General features: G+C 41.0%; 1 protein-coding gene across 2 annotated transcripts in view; it reads right to left on the bottom strand.

Annotated features, from left to right (window-relative positions):
• LOC133027752 (zinc transporter ZIP11-like) overlaps positions 1-13523 on the bottom strand; it is a 115193-nt gene that overhangs the window by 36395 nt on the left and 65275 nt on the right. The window contains exon 5 of one of the 2 annotated variants that reach the window (XM_061094854.1): positions 10945-11086. In XM_061094854.1, coding sequence (XP_060950837.1) covers positions 10945-11086 — 142 coding nt within the window. The remainder of the gene's footprint in view (positions 1-10944; positions 11087-13523) is intronic. The other variant, XM_061094855.1, reaches the window with a different exon arrangement.

Raw genomic sequence — 13523 nt, 5'->3', positions numbered from 1 at the left:
GCAGTCTGTGGTTGTGCAAGTTGTTTGATAACAACCTTCAGGAGAAGAACTGTACCTGCTGAACAACAAAACGTGTGCCACAACAGATACCAGGGACAGATGGACTACCATTGTGTCTTCAAAATGTGTGGAAAAGTTAAATTGATTTGCATAAAAAGTGTTAAATATACTATGCTATATTCCATTTTTTTTTCAAAATGTGAACAATCCAAATATAAAAACATATTTTGTTGTGAATATTTGGTTCCAATCGATGTTCTCAGTCAGATACGTAGTATCTGTCGTAGTAAGTACGACAGATATGAAGGAATATCACAGTCACAGAATTTACTCACTTACCCATAATTGAAGATAAGACGAAGCGGATTGTAAACTGTCAGTTCAACATTGTTTTTGTTTGTAGTATTATTACAGCTGCTAATATCTGTGTCATTAGGAACAAACTACAATACAGAGTTATTTCAAACGATGTACACTGTTAAAAAAAAAATCTTTATCATTTAAATTCCAATGGCTATAGGCACAGTAAGCTGCTGTGAGTTTGGAGAGTTGCCATCTCCACAACTTGAGACGGCTATGGCAAGGTGGAGCCAATCCTTTATAATGGAGGGCAAACGCAACACTTGAGTTTGTGAGAACTGCTAGTAACATTGACCTGTTGAAACTTTGTCCATACACTACAAAATTGAAAACAAAAATCCCGGGGTCCTTTCTGAGGTCCTACTTCTTAAGGTTTTACTAAGAAAGTTTCGAGTTGGCCTTTAGGAGGTTCTGGTGTTTAATCAGGGGGTCATGAAGATCATTTAGGATGTTTTAATGTTTGATTATAGAGGCCCTTTAGTGTTTTGTACAGGTAGTTTAGAAGGTTGGTCAGTGAAGAGGTTGTCAGAAGGCCTTTAGGAGGTTCTGGTGGTAATTAAAGAGGATGTAGGTTTAAGCAGCTCATCTGGAGGTTCCTTATGGGCCTCAGGTTTTTTTTCTATTAGGCTAAACACCAATGGGAGATTTGGTATGATGTGTTACACAGCGTTTCCAGCCACCATCAGCAAAACACAAAATGAAAGCATGAATACTAGTGCAGTTCATTGATCATTTTGACAAGAAGCACTGCATATGTTGTTTGTGGTGGAGATCCATATTACTTAAACACTTCTGTTTTTCCATAAAATGTAAAATGGCAATATGTTGCTGTAATTTAAAGGTAGCGGTTATACCTTTAACAAAAAGCTTGACTGGGCGGCATTGTAACACGAACAAATGTTTACTACTGGAAGGTGTGGATACACGTTTGGTAGCACATGGGTGCTCAAAGTTAAACATGCTTTTGATAACATATATAACCCCTATTGTACCTCTGGTGTGGAGACAGCTTATTTAGTTATTTGAAGTTGGCATCATTTTCAAAGGTTCCCATCTGATGTAAAATCTTTATAACTTCACTTTCAACAATAAACTGGAGCAGAGGGGACATTCTTTTTTTTTTTTTTACATTGTTAGGCAGCTCAGAAAAGCCCTCAAGGAGTAAACAGTCTGGTCAATTACACTCGTAGTGGAGAAAACCACCAATAACGCAATAATATGTGAAGCAACGAAGAAGCCTGGTCTGGCATTGAACCAGCCTTGCATAAAATCTATACTGAGTTTGACAAAATACTACATTTTCCGACAGCGCATCATTAATTCATTTGACACCATGAACGTGTTTAAAAAAAGAGTGATTTGACACATAATAACATTCATTCCTTTTCCACATAAGCAAGGATTTTTGTCATTTGCTGTTATGCAATTCATCTGAAATCAGTAATCTAACTGTTCGATTAGTCTGATTTTTAAGATAAATCCAGTTTGACTCCTGTGTTGTACATCAAACTTTATATCTGCTTTGCATCAACCTCAGTTACATTTTCACTTTATTCTGATCTGAGTGCAGACACATCATGTCAAATGAAATACAGACAGTTGGTACTGCACAATTTTGTTGTTGCTGTAAGCAGCTACAATATGAGCCAATTTGCTTCTCACTGTCCTCTATTTGTCCATAACACAGTTTGAGTAAAAAAGCTTAATTCAAAACATACTGCTGTTACAAATGCTTTGCAATGACAATATAACAAGTGCAAGAAATGCATTAGAAAAAACTGTAGTGAGTCAAGTTTTAGTAACATTTGCAGGCACTGAATGTCACTATCAAGACCTACTAGTGCATTTATATCAAATGTATTCATTGTGAAGTTGATGCAGAAAGAGATTGTTTAGTAATAAGCAATTCTCAGATATCTTTAATCCACAGTCTGTCCATACGCACTGATCGAAACCATTGGTTAGCGTTTAGGCACAAAAACTAGTTGATTATCTTTTGGAAACAATTGTAGAGAGGCGGTGGACTAGTGGCAGAAACTTGGACTATGGGCAGAAAAGGTCTCTGGTTCGTCTCTGGTTCGACTCCACGGAGAAACAACAAAAACACAAACCAGGATTGATCTGTCCAAAAATCCAAGAGGAGTCTCCTTACCCTGTCTAGTGCCCCTGAGCAAGGCACCTTACTCCCCCAACATCTGCTCCCCGGCCGCCGTACATGGCTGCCCACTGCTCTGTGTGTCCTGCACCAGATGGGTTAAAAGCAGAGGTTAAATTTCCCTCCTTGCATGAGTGTGCTTGTGCATGTCTGTGCATGTGTTTGGGACAAATAAATGTATCTTAATCTTGGTTAAGGTTAAAATCAGTAATTCAGGAGTGTTGGACGACCTTCATTGCCACAGTTAGATTTAGATTAGTAAATGTAGTTCCGGTTGTGTAACGATCATGGATAAAATAAACTTAGAGACCGGTTCCAATATAGAAACGATCAGTGTTAAGGTCCATCCACCCCACAACTCCTAACACAGACAGTCAATATATAAACTTTGTCACCCAACTTGCACCTTTGCTCCCATGTATCATAATCACTGCGTCTGCTAGAGTCCCCTGAGAATAATATGTAACTATTGGTCATAAAAAAGCTCCTTGCACAGAAGACCAAAGGTAGAACATTTATAGGAGGTACCTGAATCACATTAACAAGGTCAGTATCAAGGTGAATACTGATTCAATGGATAGATAGACAGCTTAAGAAACTAGTATTTTGCATCAAACTAAGACATGCAAGTTACAGTTTCAGATAATTGGATTGTAACAGAGAAAATCAGTTCCTAAAGGGATCCCACCCTGCCACAAGAGAACATTGTCTGTCGGACTTTTTTTGCGTTAACTATCCAACTTAGCTCAAATACAGCCGTTTCCTTTATAGGAATATTTTTTGACTCAATGTTTATATCTCCACTCCCTAAGGTTAGTGAGTGCAATTAACTTGGTTTTCAACTCCATCCAGCTTTTTTCTCCCTTTTTCCTCACTTTAAAGAAGAGAACCCAGGGCATCCCTGATATTTTAATGAAGGCTGACCTTTGTTTGTATTACTGTATAGGATATTAAAGTCTGGCATATTAATACCCATCCCTTTATGTGTTTCCAGAGTAAGTATTAAACCAGTTTTCTTGTTTTTGATTCACCTCGTTGAGATATCAAGATACATTTGCCTTCTCATCGCATCTACAGCACGTCTGACCTCATTATGAAAGATATAAGTCATGTGGTTGGCTGCACCTTTTGCCAGAAGGCTTGAAAAAAATATGATAAAAGACAAAAGATTCATTCATTCATTAGGAGGTACATTGGCAAATTGGAGTATGTATGTTCATGTATTGCATAATTAGAGAAATTCCAGTCTAATCCCATTTTTCGTTTTGGTGCATTCCTAAATTTATTCTGAATAAACAGCACGCCAAGAGTCACACTTTGATTTATTTTAATGCCGACTGAATTATTTAGGAAGCCATGCATTAACTATGAGAGGGAACGGGAATAGTTTTGTGCATGTATGTCTGAATGCATGCATCCGTGAGTAGGTACATGCTTATAAGGGGCTTCCTGTCACTTCAAATACCTGGAGAACAGCAGGAATCAAAGCACTGATCTATTAAACACGAGTTCCGTTGCTTGTCGAGTCAGTGGAAGAGCCTGTTTTTTACTAGAAATAGTCAGAATGCCACATGCTCACTTCATGAGCTAACGATATGGTTGTTATTCAGTACCTTAGCAATCACATGAACGTGTTTCTTTCACATGGTGGCATGCCTGGCGCTTGGAGCGACAGACATACCATTTTCAGACATACTCTCCGGGAGAATGAACACACAATTGGGTCCAGACTTTCTCTAGAGTTTGCCTTTCACAAAGAAACACCGCAGGACGTTCTCCGATGAGAATAATTCAGAACAACATAGAAAGGTGTGACACAGCAGGCAGAAGGAGGACGTAACAAATACATCCCGCTGCAGAGATCATGTTTTTGTTTACAGAACATCAACACCTGCATGGGCCCTTCTCTTGAATCTTTCCATCTCTCTAAGCTCACGTCTTCATCTGTGTCTTCGACGGGTATGGCTCCTCTTTCTACTTCTTATTCAACTCCAAGAACTACAAGCAAGGTGAAGCAACAGGACATCAGCGCAGTTAGCACATGCATCACGTCACCACTTCAAAGTTAATGAAAGCGAACTCTGTTGAAGTCTCTTAAGCATACATGTCAGCGCTGGACTCTGCCATTGAATTCTATTGTAACAAAAATCCCATGCTGTCTCATGACGTCAATCACCAGTTTCCCGCTGTTTGAATGTTACTAATAAGTTAATTAAAAGAATATTAGAGTACTTTTGTGAAAATGACTCAACTGGCCCTTGGTTGAGTCAGTCATATATACCGGTAGTCATTATAATTCGTCTTTCTATGTGGGCCATTGAAATACAGGATGATAATAATACAATAATTAGAATGATTAATAACTTAAAAAATCTGAAAGAAATTATGACCTTTATCAAACAAAAGTAAATTAATACAATGGAAGATTTTTGAATGTGTAGACTGCAAAATCCATTGAAAGTGAAATTGACATCAGCCATTACAAACAGTGTTTTATTAATTATTTTTGGCCTCTAATCTTAGTTTTCTTATCTGTCTTTTAATATCACCTGTCACTACTGCTACACTACTGCTCACTGTTGCAGAAGTCCCCACACATGTTTTGCACTTCTAGTTTGCTTTGCTTTCACCATTTTATCGAAAACCAGCTCCATGAAGTTTAAGTGTGGAAACTGTGCTGCTCTTCCATCGTGTGAAGCTTCCGTCTGTGCTTTCAATGTTTCGGCTTATTATGTTGCTGTGGAAAATCCGATCAACCAGTTTGTCTTCCTTTATCGTGTGTCTTTATCTTCTCATCCTGACATTAATGCACAGTATTACTTCGAAGACTGTACTAACCGATTGCTCAACAGGGATTTTAAACCATGAACAGCAGATATGACATGTTTGCATTCACCTTAAAGTCTTATTTATTTTTGATTGCAGTAGCTTATTTTTAAATCACTGGAAACGTTTAACTGTTGGCAGTTCAACACTTACCTTTGTACTTATCGAACTGATAAAAGAATTTTCTGGAAAAATGTGGATGTTCCTAATATAAGCATTTGTGTGCCTGTTACCTGTGATATTTGGGAAAAAATGAAATTCAACATCTTAATATAACATGGATGCACATTTTGATTACAATTGGTGGTGGGGGGGGGGGGGCTTTTCAATGCTTTCAAAATAGTCTCTGCATTCCACCAGTTGTTCTGAATCAAGTTGGACTAGAAAAACTCTTAGGGCTAAAAATCTGAACAGAAAATCTATTCTTTCCAAGAGATGTCTGTCTTTGCAAGATACTGTAACTGAGGTTTCAGAATAGAATTGAGTACAATTGGCAATACATACCATCCACATTCATATACCACACATCAAAAAGGGCAAAATAGGATGTTTGGTTGGTTCTATCTTCTGTGATGGCTGCAAAGGGAGTGACTGCTGTGTCACAGAGAGGCATTCAGAAACAAGAGGCCACCAAGTAATCTCCATTAAGACTAAGCTGAAGACAACAGGAGACAGAGCTTGAATCAGTCAGATCGCTTCAGATTGAAAAGAGAGACCCACCACCACCAATCATGTCCAATAAATCAAAGACAGAAAGGACATTGAAAGAGGGATATGGAAACGTGTGTCTGTGTTCATGACATTGTTTGATACTAATGTTAAAGGATTTGATTAGAGATTCTCAATGAGTCTTTTCAGGAGGTATTTAGGATCATCCTGGTGAATTTTAAGCTTGAAGTGACTGGGACTGACCCTCATGTGTTCTGTCTGCAAAGAGAAGAAGTGTCAATTATCTATTGTGCAGCTTCCTTGCTCTGTCCATATGCGCAGGTTGGTGCGGACATCAATGGGCCGAGCATATGAGTGTGTGAATACTAAATTCCTTCATGTCTCTGTGGGTAGAAACCTTCGACCTCAGTTTAGGTTTTACGGCCACGCTGCATGTCTTGCATATTATGAGCACAATTAAGAACAATTACAACGATATGCCTGATACAGTTTTTTCCTCTCAAATTCCTAACTCCGTCCCAATTAGATAAACACTTGTGGATTTAGCCTTCAGGATCATCTGAGCAACAGCAGCAAGAGCCCCCAAGGCTGCAATCAGTTCTGTGGGCGTTGTTGTACTACACAGGCACACAGGGACTCTGACTTAGAAGCTGATCAGCAATGGCATGAATACATTTGCTGTTTTCAAGGTTTCTTTTTATATTTCGTCTAAAATACAGGTATTAGCATTTGTAGCAGGAGCATATTTGAGGATGACATGGGGCCGAAGGTCAGAGTAGTTATCGAGGGGCCACGTCTCCGTAATCCTCCCCTGAGCAAAGCTATTGACTGTTCGGTAAATCCCTCTACTGAAACCTGTCCTAGCAACTGCAACAACTTACCTTTTCCTGCAAGTAATGTTCACAGGGCTGTAGAGAGATGAGATATATACATATTCTGAAAGCAGGTATATTTTTCTCTCAACAAAACTGCTGTGGCTACATGCGACAATAAGCTTATATTAGCTTAAGCTTTTTACAGGTGAAGAACTCTCCACACAAAAGGACACAAATTGTCCTTTTATCTTGTGCGTCAACATAATAACTTTGTCCCTCAATTTTTTAATTAATTAATTGAATGGTTTATGGTCCATGATATGTCAGAAAATGTTTTTTAAAAAAGAGATCTGTGTTTCTCAAAACCTCAATAGGGTAATATCCACTTTTTGCTTGAGAATCCAGCTACTAAACTCGCTGCTAACTTTTGTGAGAATGGATTCATCGCTTTGTGTAGGTGTATTTTAGTGGTCACAAGATAATTAAAAAAAAACTCTGATTGTACCATCAGAATAAGAAGCAGTTTGTCCGAAGAAGACATTTATAATATGTTGGTATTTTAACATCTTGTCGTCATTTGTCATTATTTCAACCCCCTTGGAGGTTGGGACTAGCGTATGCATACCTTACCCGAGAATTTAAGAACCAGTTTGCACCATATGAGTCAAACCAGACCTAATTTTTTAAAATTATATTAAGGTTGGGTTCTGTCACATTTGCTGGGCTATACACTAATATATTTCCACTGCATGTGCCTTTAATAAGGGGAAATGTTTGGCTGTAGTCAGGTTTGTACACACAAAAAAGAATGTTCAGGGTTTGGGTCAGGCTTGGACAGAAAATTACGTCCCGAGCCACACTTTAGTTTAAGAATCCCTGCCATAATACAAATACTATGGCCAGTATTTGTTTGCTTTCTCAGTGTATCATTGCTTTTTCATTTTTCTTTCTCTTCTTTATTGTTTTTCCCGGCACTGGGCAGTGGTGTGGGAATTCAGCCTCTCTTAGATAAATTATTCATACTTTTTGATGTATGAAAGTGCATAAGAGAGGAAAAAGTGTTGATTGGATATGCCGCACTGAATGGCACGTCCAAACATGCAGTGACTTTCAACCCTCCTCTGTAAACCGTGTGGTTGGTCGACTTCAGATGCCTTCAGGCAAGCCTCAGTGATGCAATTCACTTCTAACTGATCTCTCTGAGTATGTGTGGAATACATATTCAATCTGTGGACTCAAGAGCTGTAGGAAATGTTCTGTGAATGTAAACAGTGGCAATGGAATGACTTTTCTCATACCGTACGTTATTTGAACAATCGGGTTGTGAAATACTGTTGGAATACTGGGTTGAAACTTATCAGAACAACATCATAGTGTCTGCTCAAAAAATGGTTGTTCCTTCTTTGTCCGAGTTCTTCAAAGTCCATATTTTTTTCTCTTTTGTCTTTGTTCAGCACCTCCAGCTGCTAACTCTGATATCCTGAAAATAACATCAAGGCAACCCCAGAGTTGTTTTCTTTACAGAACTTTCTTCCAATCAAAGTTTCAGTCGCTCTACTTGACACTAGCGTTCCAACCAGCTCCCATGACATTTGAAGCAGTGCAACAATGTCACTTTATATCATTAAAACTGTGACATCACAATGTGTGGTATATACATGAGGTCACAGTGACAACGATGGAAATAAGCGAAGGAGTTAGTCAGATAAAATGACTGTGAGGATACGCTTACATAGTCACAAAAAAGGCATTAACAACCAAAAAACATGAACTCAATCTTCCAGCTATTTTGATTATTTAGCAGGAAGCTGGCTTTCTACTTTTGTCTGCACAATTCCCCCCAAAAAATCATGCAGGATTGTTGATAAGTCAGTGAAAAGACAAACCTGGAGAGATGCCGGCTGACACGGCAGGCGAGTCATTTGAGGAGGAGGTTTGTGCTACGCCAAGAAGATCCCAGAAGGGTCAATTATGTTTTTCTGTGTTTTGCAATTAAAAAGAATTGTACAATTCTTGATTTGTAACCAATAAAACTAAATATAACTGAGTAATGTGGTTGTCACGAAATCCACATGTCACCATCTTTTTAATTTGAAGATACATGGGGCAGACTGGTTTCTTGTGCATTGACTCAAGTCTTGCTGTAATTTGTTGTGACTTTCAGGCGTTTTCATCTGTTTTATTTTATATTTTTTAATCTCTATATCACAATATTTCTGCTCTTGCATGGAGCAATTGTAAAATTCCATAATACTGCATAAATTGCGAAAACAAGTCAGATCAGCAGCTATTAATGGGTCTTGCCTTCACTGATTGGTAAGTAACTACAAATGTGCTGGTTATTCAAAATTAAAGAAAGGATTAATTTGCACTGGTCACGTTATTTGGGTTTAATTTTTTTATCTCACTACCGTCTACACTGTCTCTGTTTCAATTCCTTGTATGCAGCGCTTAGGAAGAATCACAGTGTGACATCGCAGTGCAAAAAACACAGTGCTTTGTGGTTCCACAGTGGCTGATGGAATTGAATCCTAATTTTAGGCTACTAGTGTTGGCAGTCACGTAAGATTAACACAAAGTTTCAGAAAATAAACCGTTGTGTTGAAATACTTTTTGTAAGTCACAATAGGAAAAACTTGAGTTGTTGTTGTTTGTAACGACGTATAGAAAAAACGCCATAAAAAAACAATAAAATGCAGCTATTTGATGGCATGAAGAGATTCGTTTGAAGTTGCTTATATATTGGCATTTTGAATAAATATTTCATGTGGAAAATTGGTTTTCAAATCGAAATAGTGTGAAAATAGGTGTTAAATTAAACCTTTGACTTCCCACATATGGGCAACCACAGAACTGTGTGAGAATACAGTTTTAATCTTACTATGAATCCAAAGAAGACTTGTGTAAGAGAGGAGGTATGTCATGTTTGCGGTCTCCTCTTTAAGCTTTTAGCTGCTGCTCATTAACTGCAGTAACCGACTTGTGTAATATTCCCCCTACAATCGCATCTTTTTCATAACCATTCAACAGGTCGACACTGTTCACGACATTAGGAGGAATTATATTCTCAACGAACGCGCTCATCATTTCCTCATGATCCACACCAGAGAAGATAAATAATAAAAGAGATAATTAAAGACCTTTGAAGGGAAACATAACTTGCAGTCAGTAGGGTTTGGAAATCTGGTGCCAATCCTACACACCCTGTACCTAACGAATCACAAGCAGCTTAAGGTGCCTGAGCGAATAAGTTTCCCTGTTTACATTTAAGTAAGGAAAACTTTTAACTATTAATAGTTAATGTGTTCAATTTCAAATGTCAATTTAACTCAGCAATTAAAAAGCCGTTCTCATCGCCAACCGTTGTTTTGTGTTCTGGAACGGTTTAGTCACTGGCACCAATATTTTATGGTTTATAGTTTGTACTTTTTGCATTGATAGTCCAACCTGGTTTTAATATTCCAGTGTCACTGTCAGTAAGCAGGTGCATAGCTGAAGAAGTCACGTAAGATAACAAATTAACTGAAATGTAATGGTATCCGTCTTGGTACCAGCCAGTGAGGCGAGCACGCACGCACGCACGCACGCACGCACGCACGCACGCACGCACGCACACACACACACACACACTAATTTCCTTTCAATGTTGTCTCTGTCAAACTATTTTCAAATTCTATTTTCCTTCTTGACTTGATTAGTCTTCCTGCATTTGTTCATTCTTTAATTTTCCCATTTTCATTGTCACGTAATTTTGCACTCGCTTATCATACACATTGTGTGTGATGACTGAATTAAAGTCAGTGCCCACAAAGCCACAAAGGATCATTGTTTAAAGAGCTACAGCCAATCTAGGGTAGGGGACCAATGTATGAAGAGAGTGACAGATGAGGCAGATGAAAAAGGAAAGGAGAAAAACCAAGAGAGAGAGAGAGAGTAGACAGGTGAAACGAAGCCATCAGAGAAGCTCCCGGTGAGTCAATGCAGCCTCTCTTCTCGCCACTTTCAGTCTGCATCAGTCAAATGATGTGACACCATTTGTGGACCGACAGCGGCTGCAACAGCTGAATGGTTTTGTAATGAAATGCAACACTTGATGTGGGTATATGAAGGGAGGCTTGCCTGAGTGAGGTCCGGCTCTACCTATCCTGATGCTCATCTCGTCAGACTCTGTGGGCTGGAACGACGGCTCCTCTGCTTTCTCTTTGCCCAGCTTAAAGTCGGGGGGCAGAGCCAGGGCAGTTTGGGGGTCCACACCGAGACCCTGTGGATAAAAGACAAAAAAAAGGACAGAAAAGGAAAGTGTTAAAATTTGTTTCATATACAAAAAATAGCCGGTAATTATTTATTTCATGGGGCCCCTTATTTCCTACTAATTTATTTATATTTTATTGAAATTATTTTCTAAAAAACAAACCACTAACCACAGGCGATTATCATTTAATTTCCCCCAAATTACTGAGGATCAGCAATGCAGTTTGTATCAGTGTGAAAATACTTCATCATACCTAAGTGCTGCTGTTGTGACACCCGTGTGTATATTCATTTAAAGGGCACCTATTATGAAAATGCCACTTTTGTAGTGCTTCTACACGTTATTTTGGGTATCTGGCATGTCTACCGTCCCAAAAACTCTGGAAAAAAACAACCCCCGCGATTTGTTGTGTTTCCTCTATGTCAGAAGCTATGTGCGAGAGTGCGTCCAATGGGATTATTGGTCTGATGTACGTCACTAACGCCCAAAACCCACTCCCCCATAGATCTATCCCACCAATAGATGGAACCACCACAGATTTAAGAACCACCCACTTTATTCCATGGTGTCCGGGCAGCCGCCATTGCATTCTTGCGAGCCTTAGAAATACTTGGATAAGCAAACTAGCAGCATGAAACGAATTCGACCACTGAGATGCTCAGGGCTGGGCTGCACAAATCCTCACAAAGCTGTTCATGTGACTCCAGCTTCAGAAGACAGAGCTAACCAGCCAGGGAGCTGGGTGAGAGGCGGAGGAAACAGAGCCTGCGGTTGGGGTGAGTTACCTGCCACAGCTCCCTCCTCAAGTCGGGCTCCGGCTGATGCTCCGTGATCGCGGAGCAGGCTGCCTCTTCCGCGATCGCTGAGCCCCGGCTCCTGCTCTGTGATCACGGAGGAGGCTGCCGGGGCAGAAGCCGCGATCTCACGATCAGCTGGGTGGGAGGCAGAGGAAACAGAGCCTGCGGTCGGGGTGATTTACCTGCCACAGCTCCATCCTCAGCTCGGGCTCGCTGAGGGGCTGCTGGCTCCATGTCAGCTGCTCGCTTCTGGTGGATGTGTTTGTTTACGCCGGGGAGCTCCGCTCCGCGCTCCGGCTCGCACTATCTGTCTCCACTAGCTGCCTCCACTAGCTGCCTCGCACCACCGTAGCCTGGAGCCATCGCGTAGCCCGGAGCCCGGCGAGCCACCGGAGCCCGGCAGCCACCACCGGAGCCCGGAGCCCGGGAGCCGCAAGCCGGCAGCGCGAACCCGGAGCCGGGAGACACCGCGAGCTGTTGGTGTTTTTTCCAGGTAGGAGCTGCGGAGCTTCGGAGCTGTGTTGATGCTGTGGACTATGTGCCTCTGCTACCTCAGCTGGCTGTGACTTGTTGGTGTCAGTGTGTGTTTACGGGTAGCAGCAGCAGCTAACGCTGGCTTCTGTGTGTGTGTTTTGCCCCGGTAGAAGCAGCATGAATAAATAGAAACAGCTGTTTGTCGGGAGCTAACGCTAGTCCGGGGACGTCCCGGTGTTGGGGACCGTGTCTCTGCCGCTGTGGCCACTTAGATGCTTTACGTGTATCAGCAGGGAGCTAACGGTAGCTAGCTGCTAGTTTGTGTTTAGAGCTCCAGCACTTTCTGGAATGGTTGCTTGTGAACGTATTTACAGCAGTATTGCATGTGGCCCCCCACCTGGGAAGCATCGCACTGGGAGGTGGGGGGAGAGATCCCAGGGTCCGGAGTGGAGGAGCAATGCTCTCGGAGTCTAGCTTGTGTGTGTGTGTGTGTGTGTGGCGTCCCGAGCATGCAGCACGTTTACATAGAAAACAATGCACTCGGAGGCTAACCCGACTCGTAGTTTCTGTGTGTGTCTGTCTTTGTTAGAAACTAGCACCGGAACGTGTTCAAGGACCCCCCCCGGTCTCCGGTTGCATTGTACCGGTGCCGGGGGCTCGCTCAGCGCCCGGGTGGCGAAGCGGAGGAGGAGGAGGGGGGGGGAGAGCTGAGCCTTATAACTTTTGTGGATCTTACAGATTTGCTCCATGCAGCACGAACCGGTGCCGGTCACCAGCAGCTCGCTGCCGCCTCCGTCGCTCGCTTTATAATAGACTCATACCCGGGGTTTTAAGTGCATTTTGCCGCAAAAGTTGCAGCAGTGTTAGCTTCCAAAGCTAGCCCCCACATCCCTTTGCCTGTGTGTGTGTGTCTGTGTGTGTGCGTGTGTGTCTGTGTCTATCTGTGTGTGTGCGTGTGTCTGTGTATATATGCCCTGTATGAATAAATATACACATACAATTAAATACTGTATACACACATATCTAATGCATGTATTTAAATAAATGTACATCCTTATCAGAAGGTGTTGTAGTTTTAAAATTGTAGCTTCAATGAAGAAACACAACAAACAAATACAGAAATATATGTGTAGGACAGTGACTTAAAATTATTTTAACAACCTTAAATATGCTAA

This window comes from Limanda limanda, chromosome 21 (genome assembly GCF_963576545.1).
Source record: "Limanda limanda chromosome 21, fLimLim1.1, whole genome shotgun sequence".
Classification (NCBI taxonomy): domain Eukaryota; kingdom Metazoa; phylum Chordata; class Actinopteri; order Pleuronectiformes; family Pleuronectidae; genus Limanda; species Limanda limanda.
This window is presented reverse-complemented; position numbering and strand designations above follow the sequence as displayed.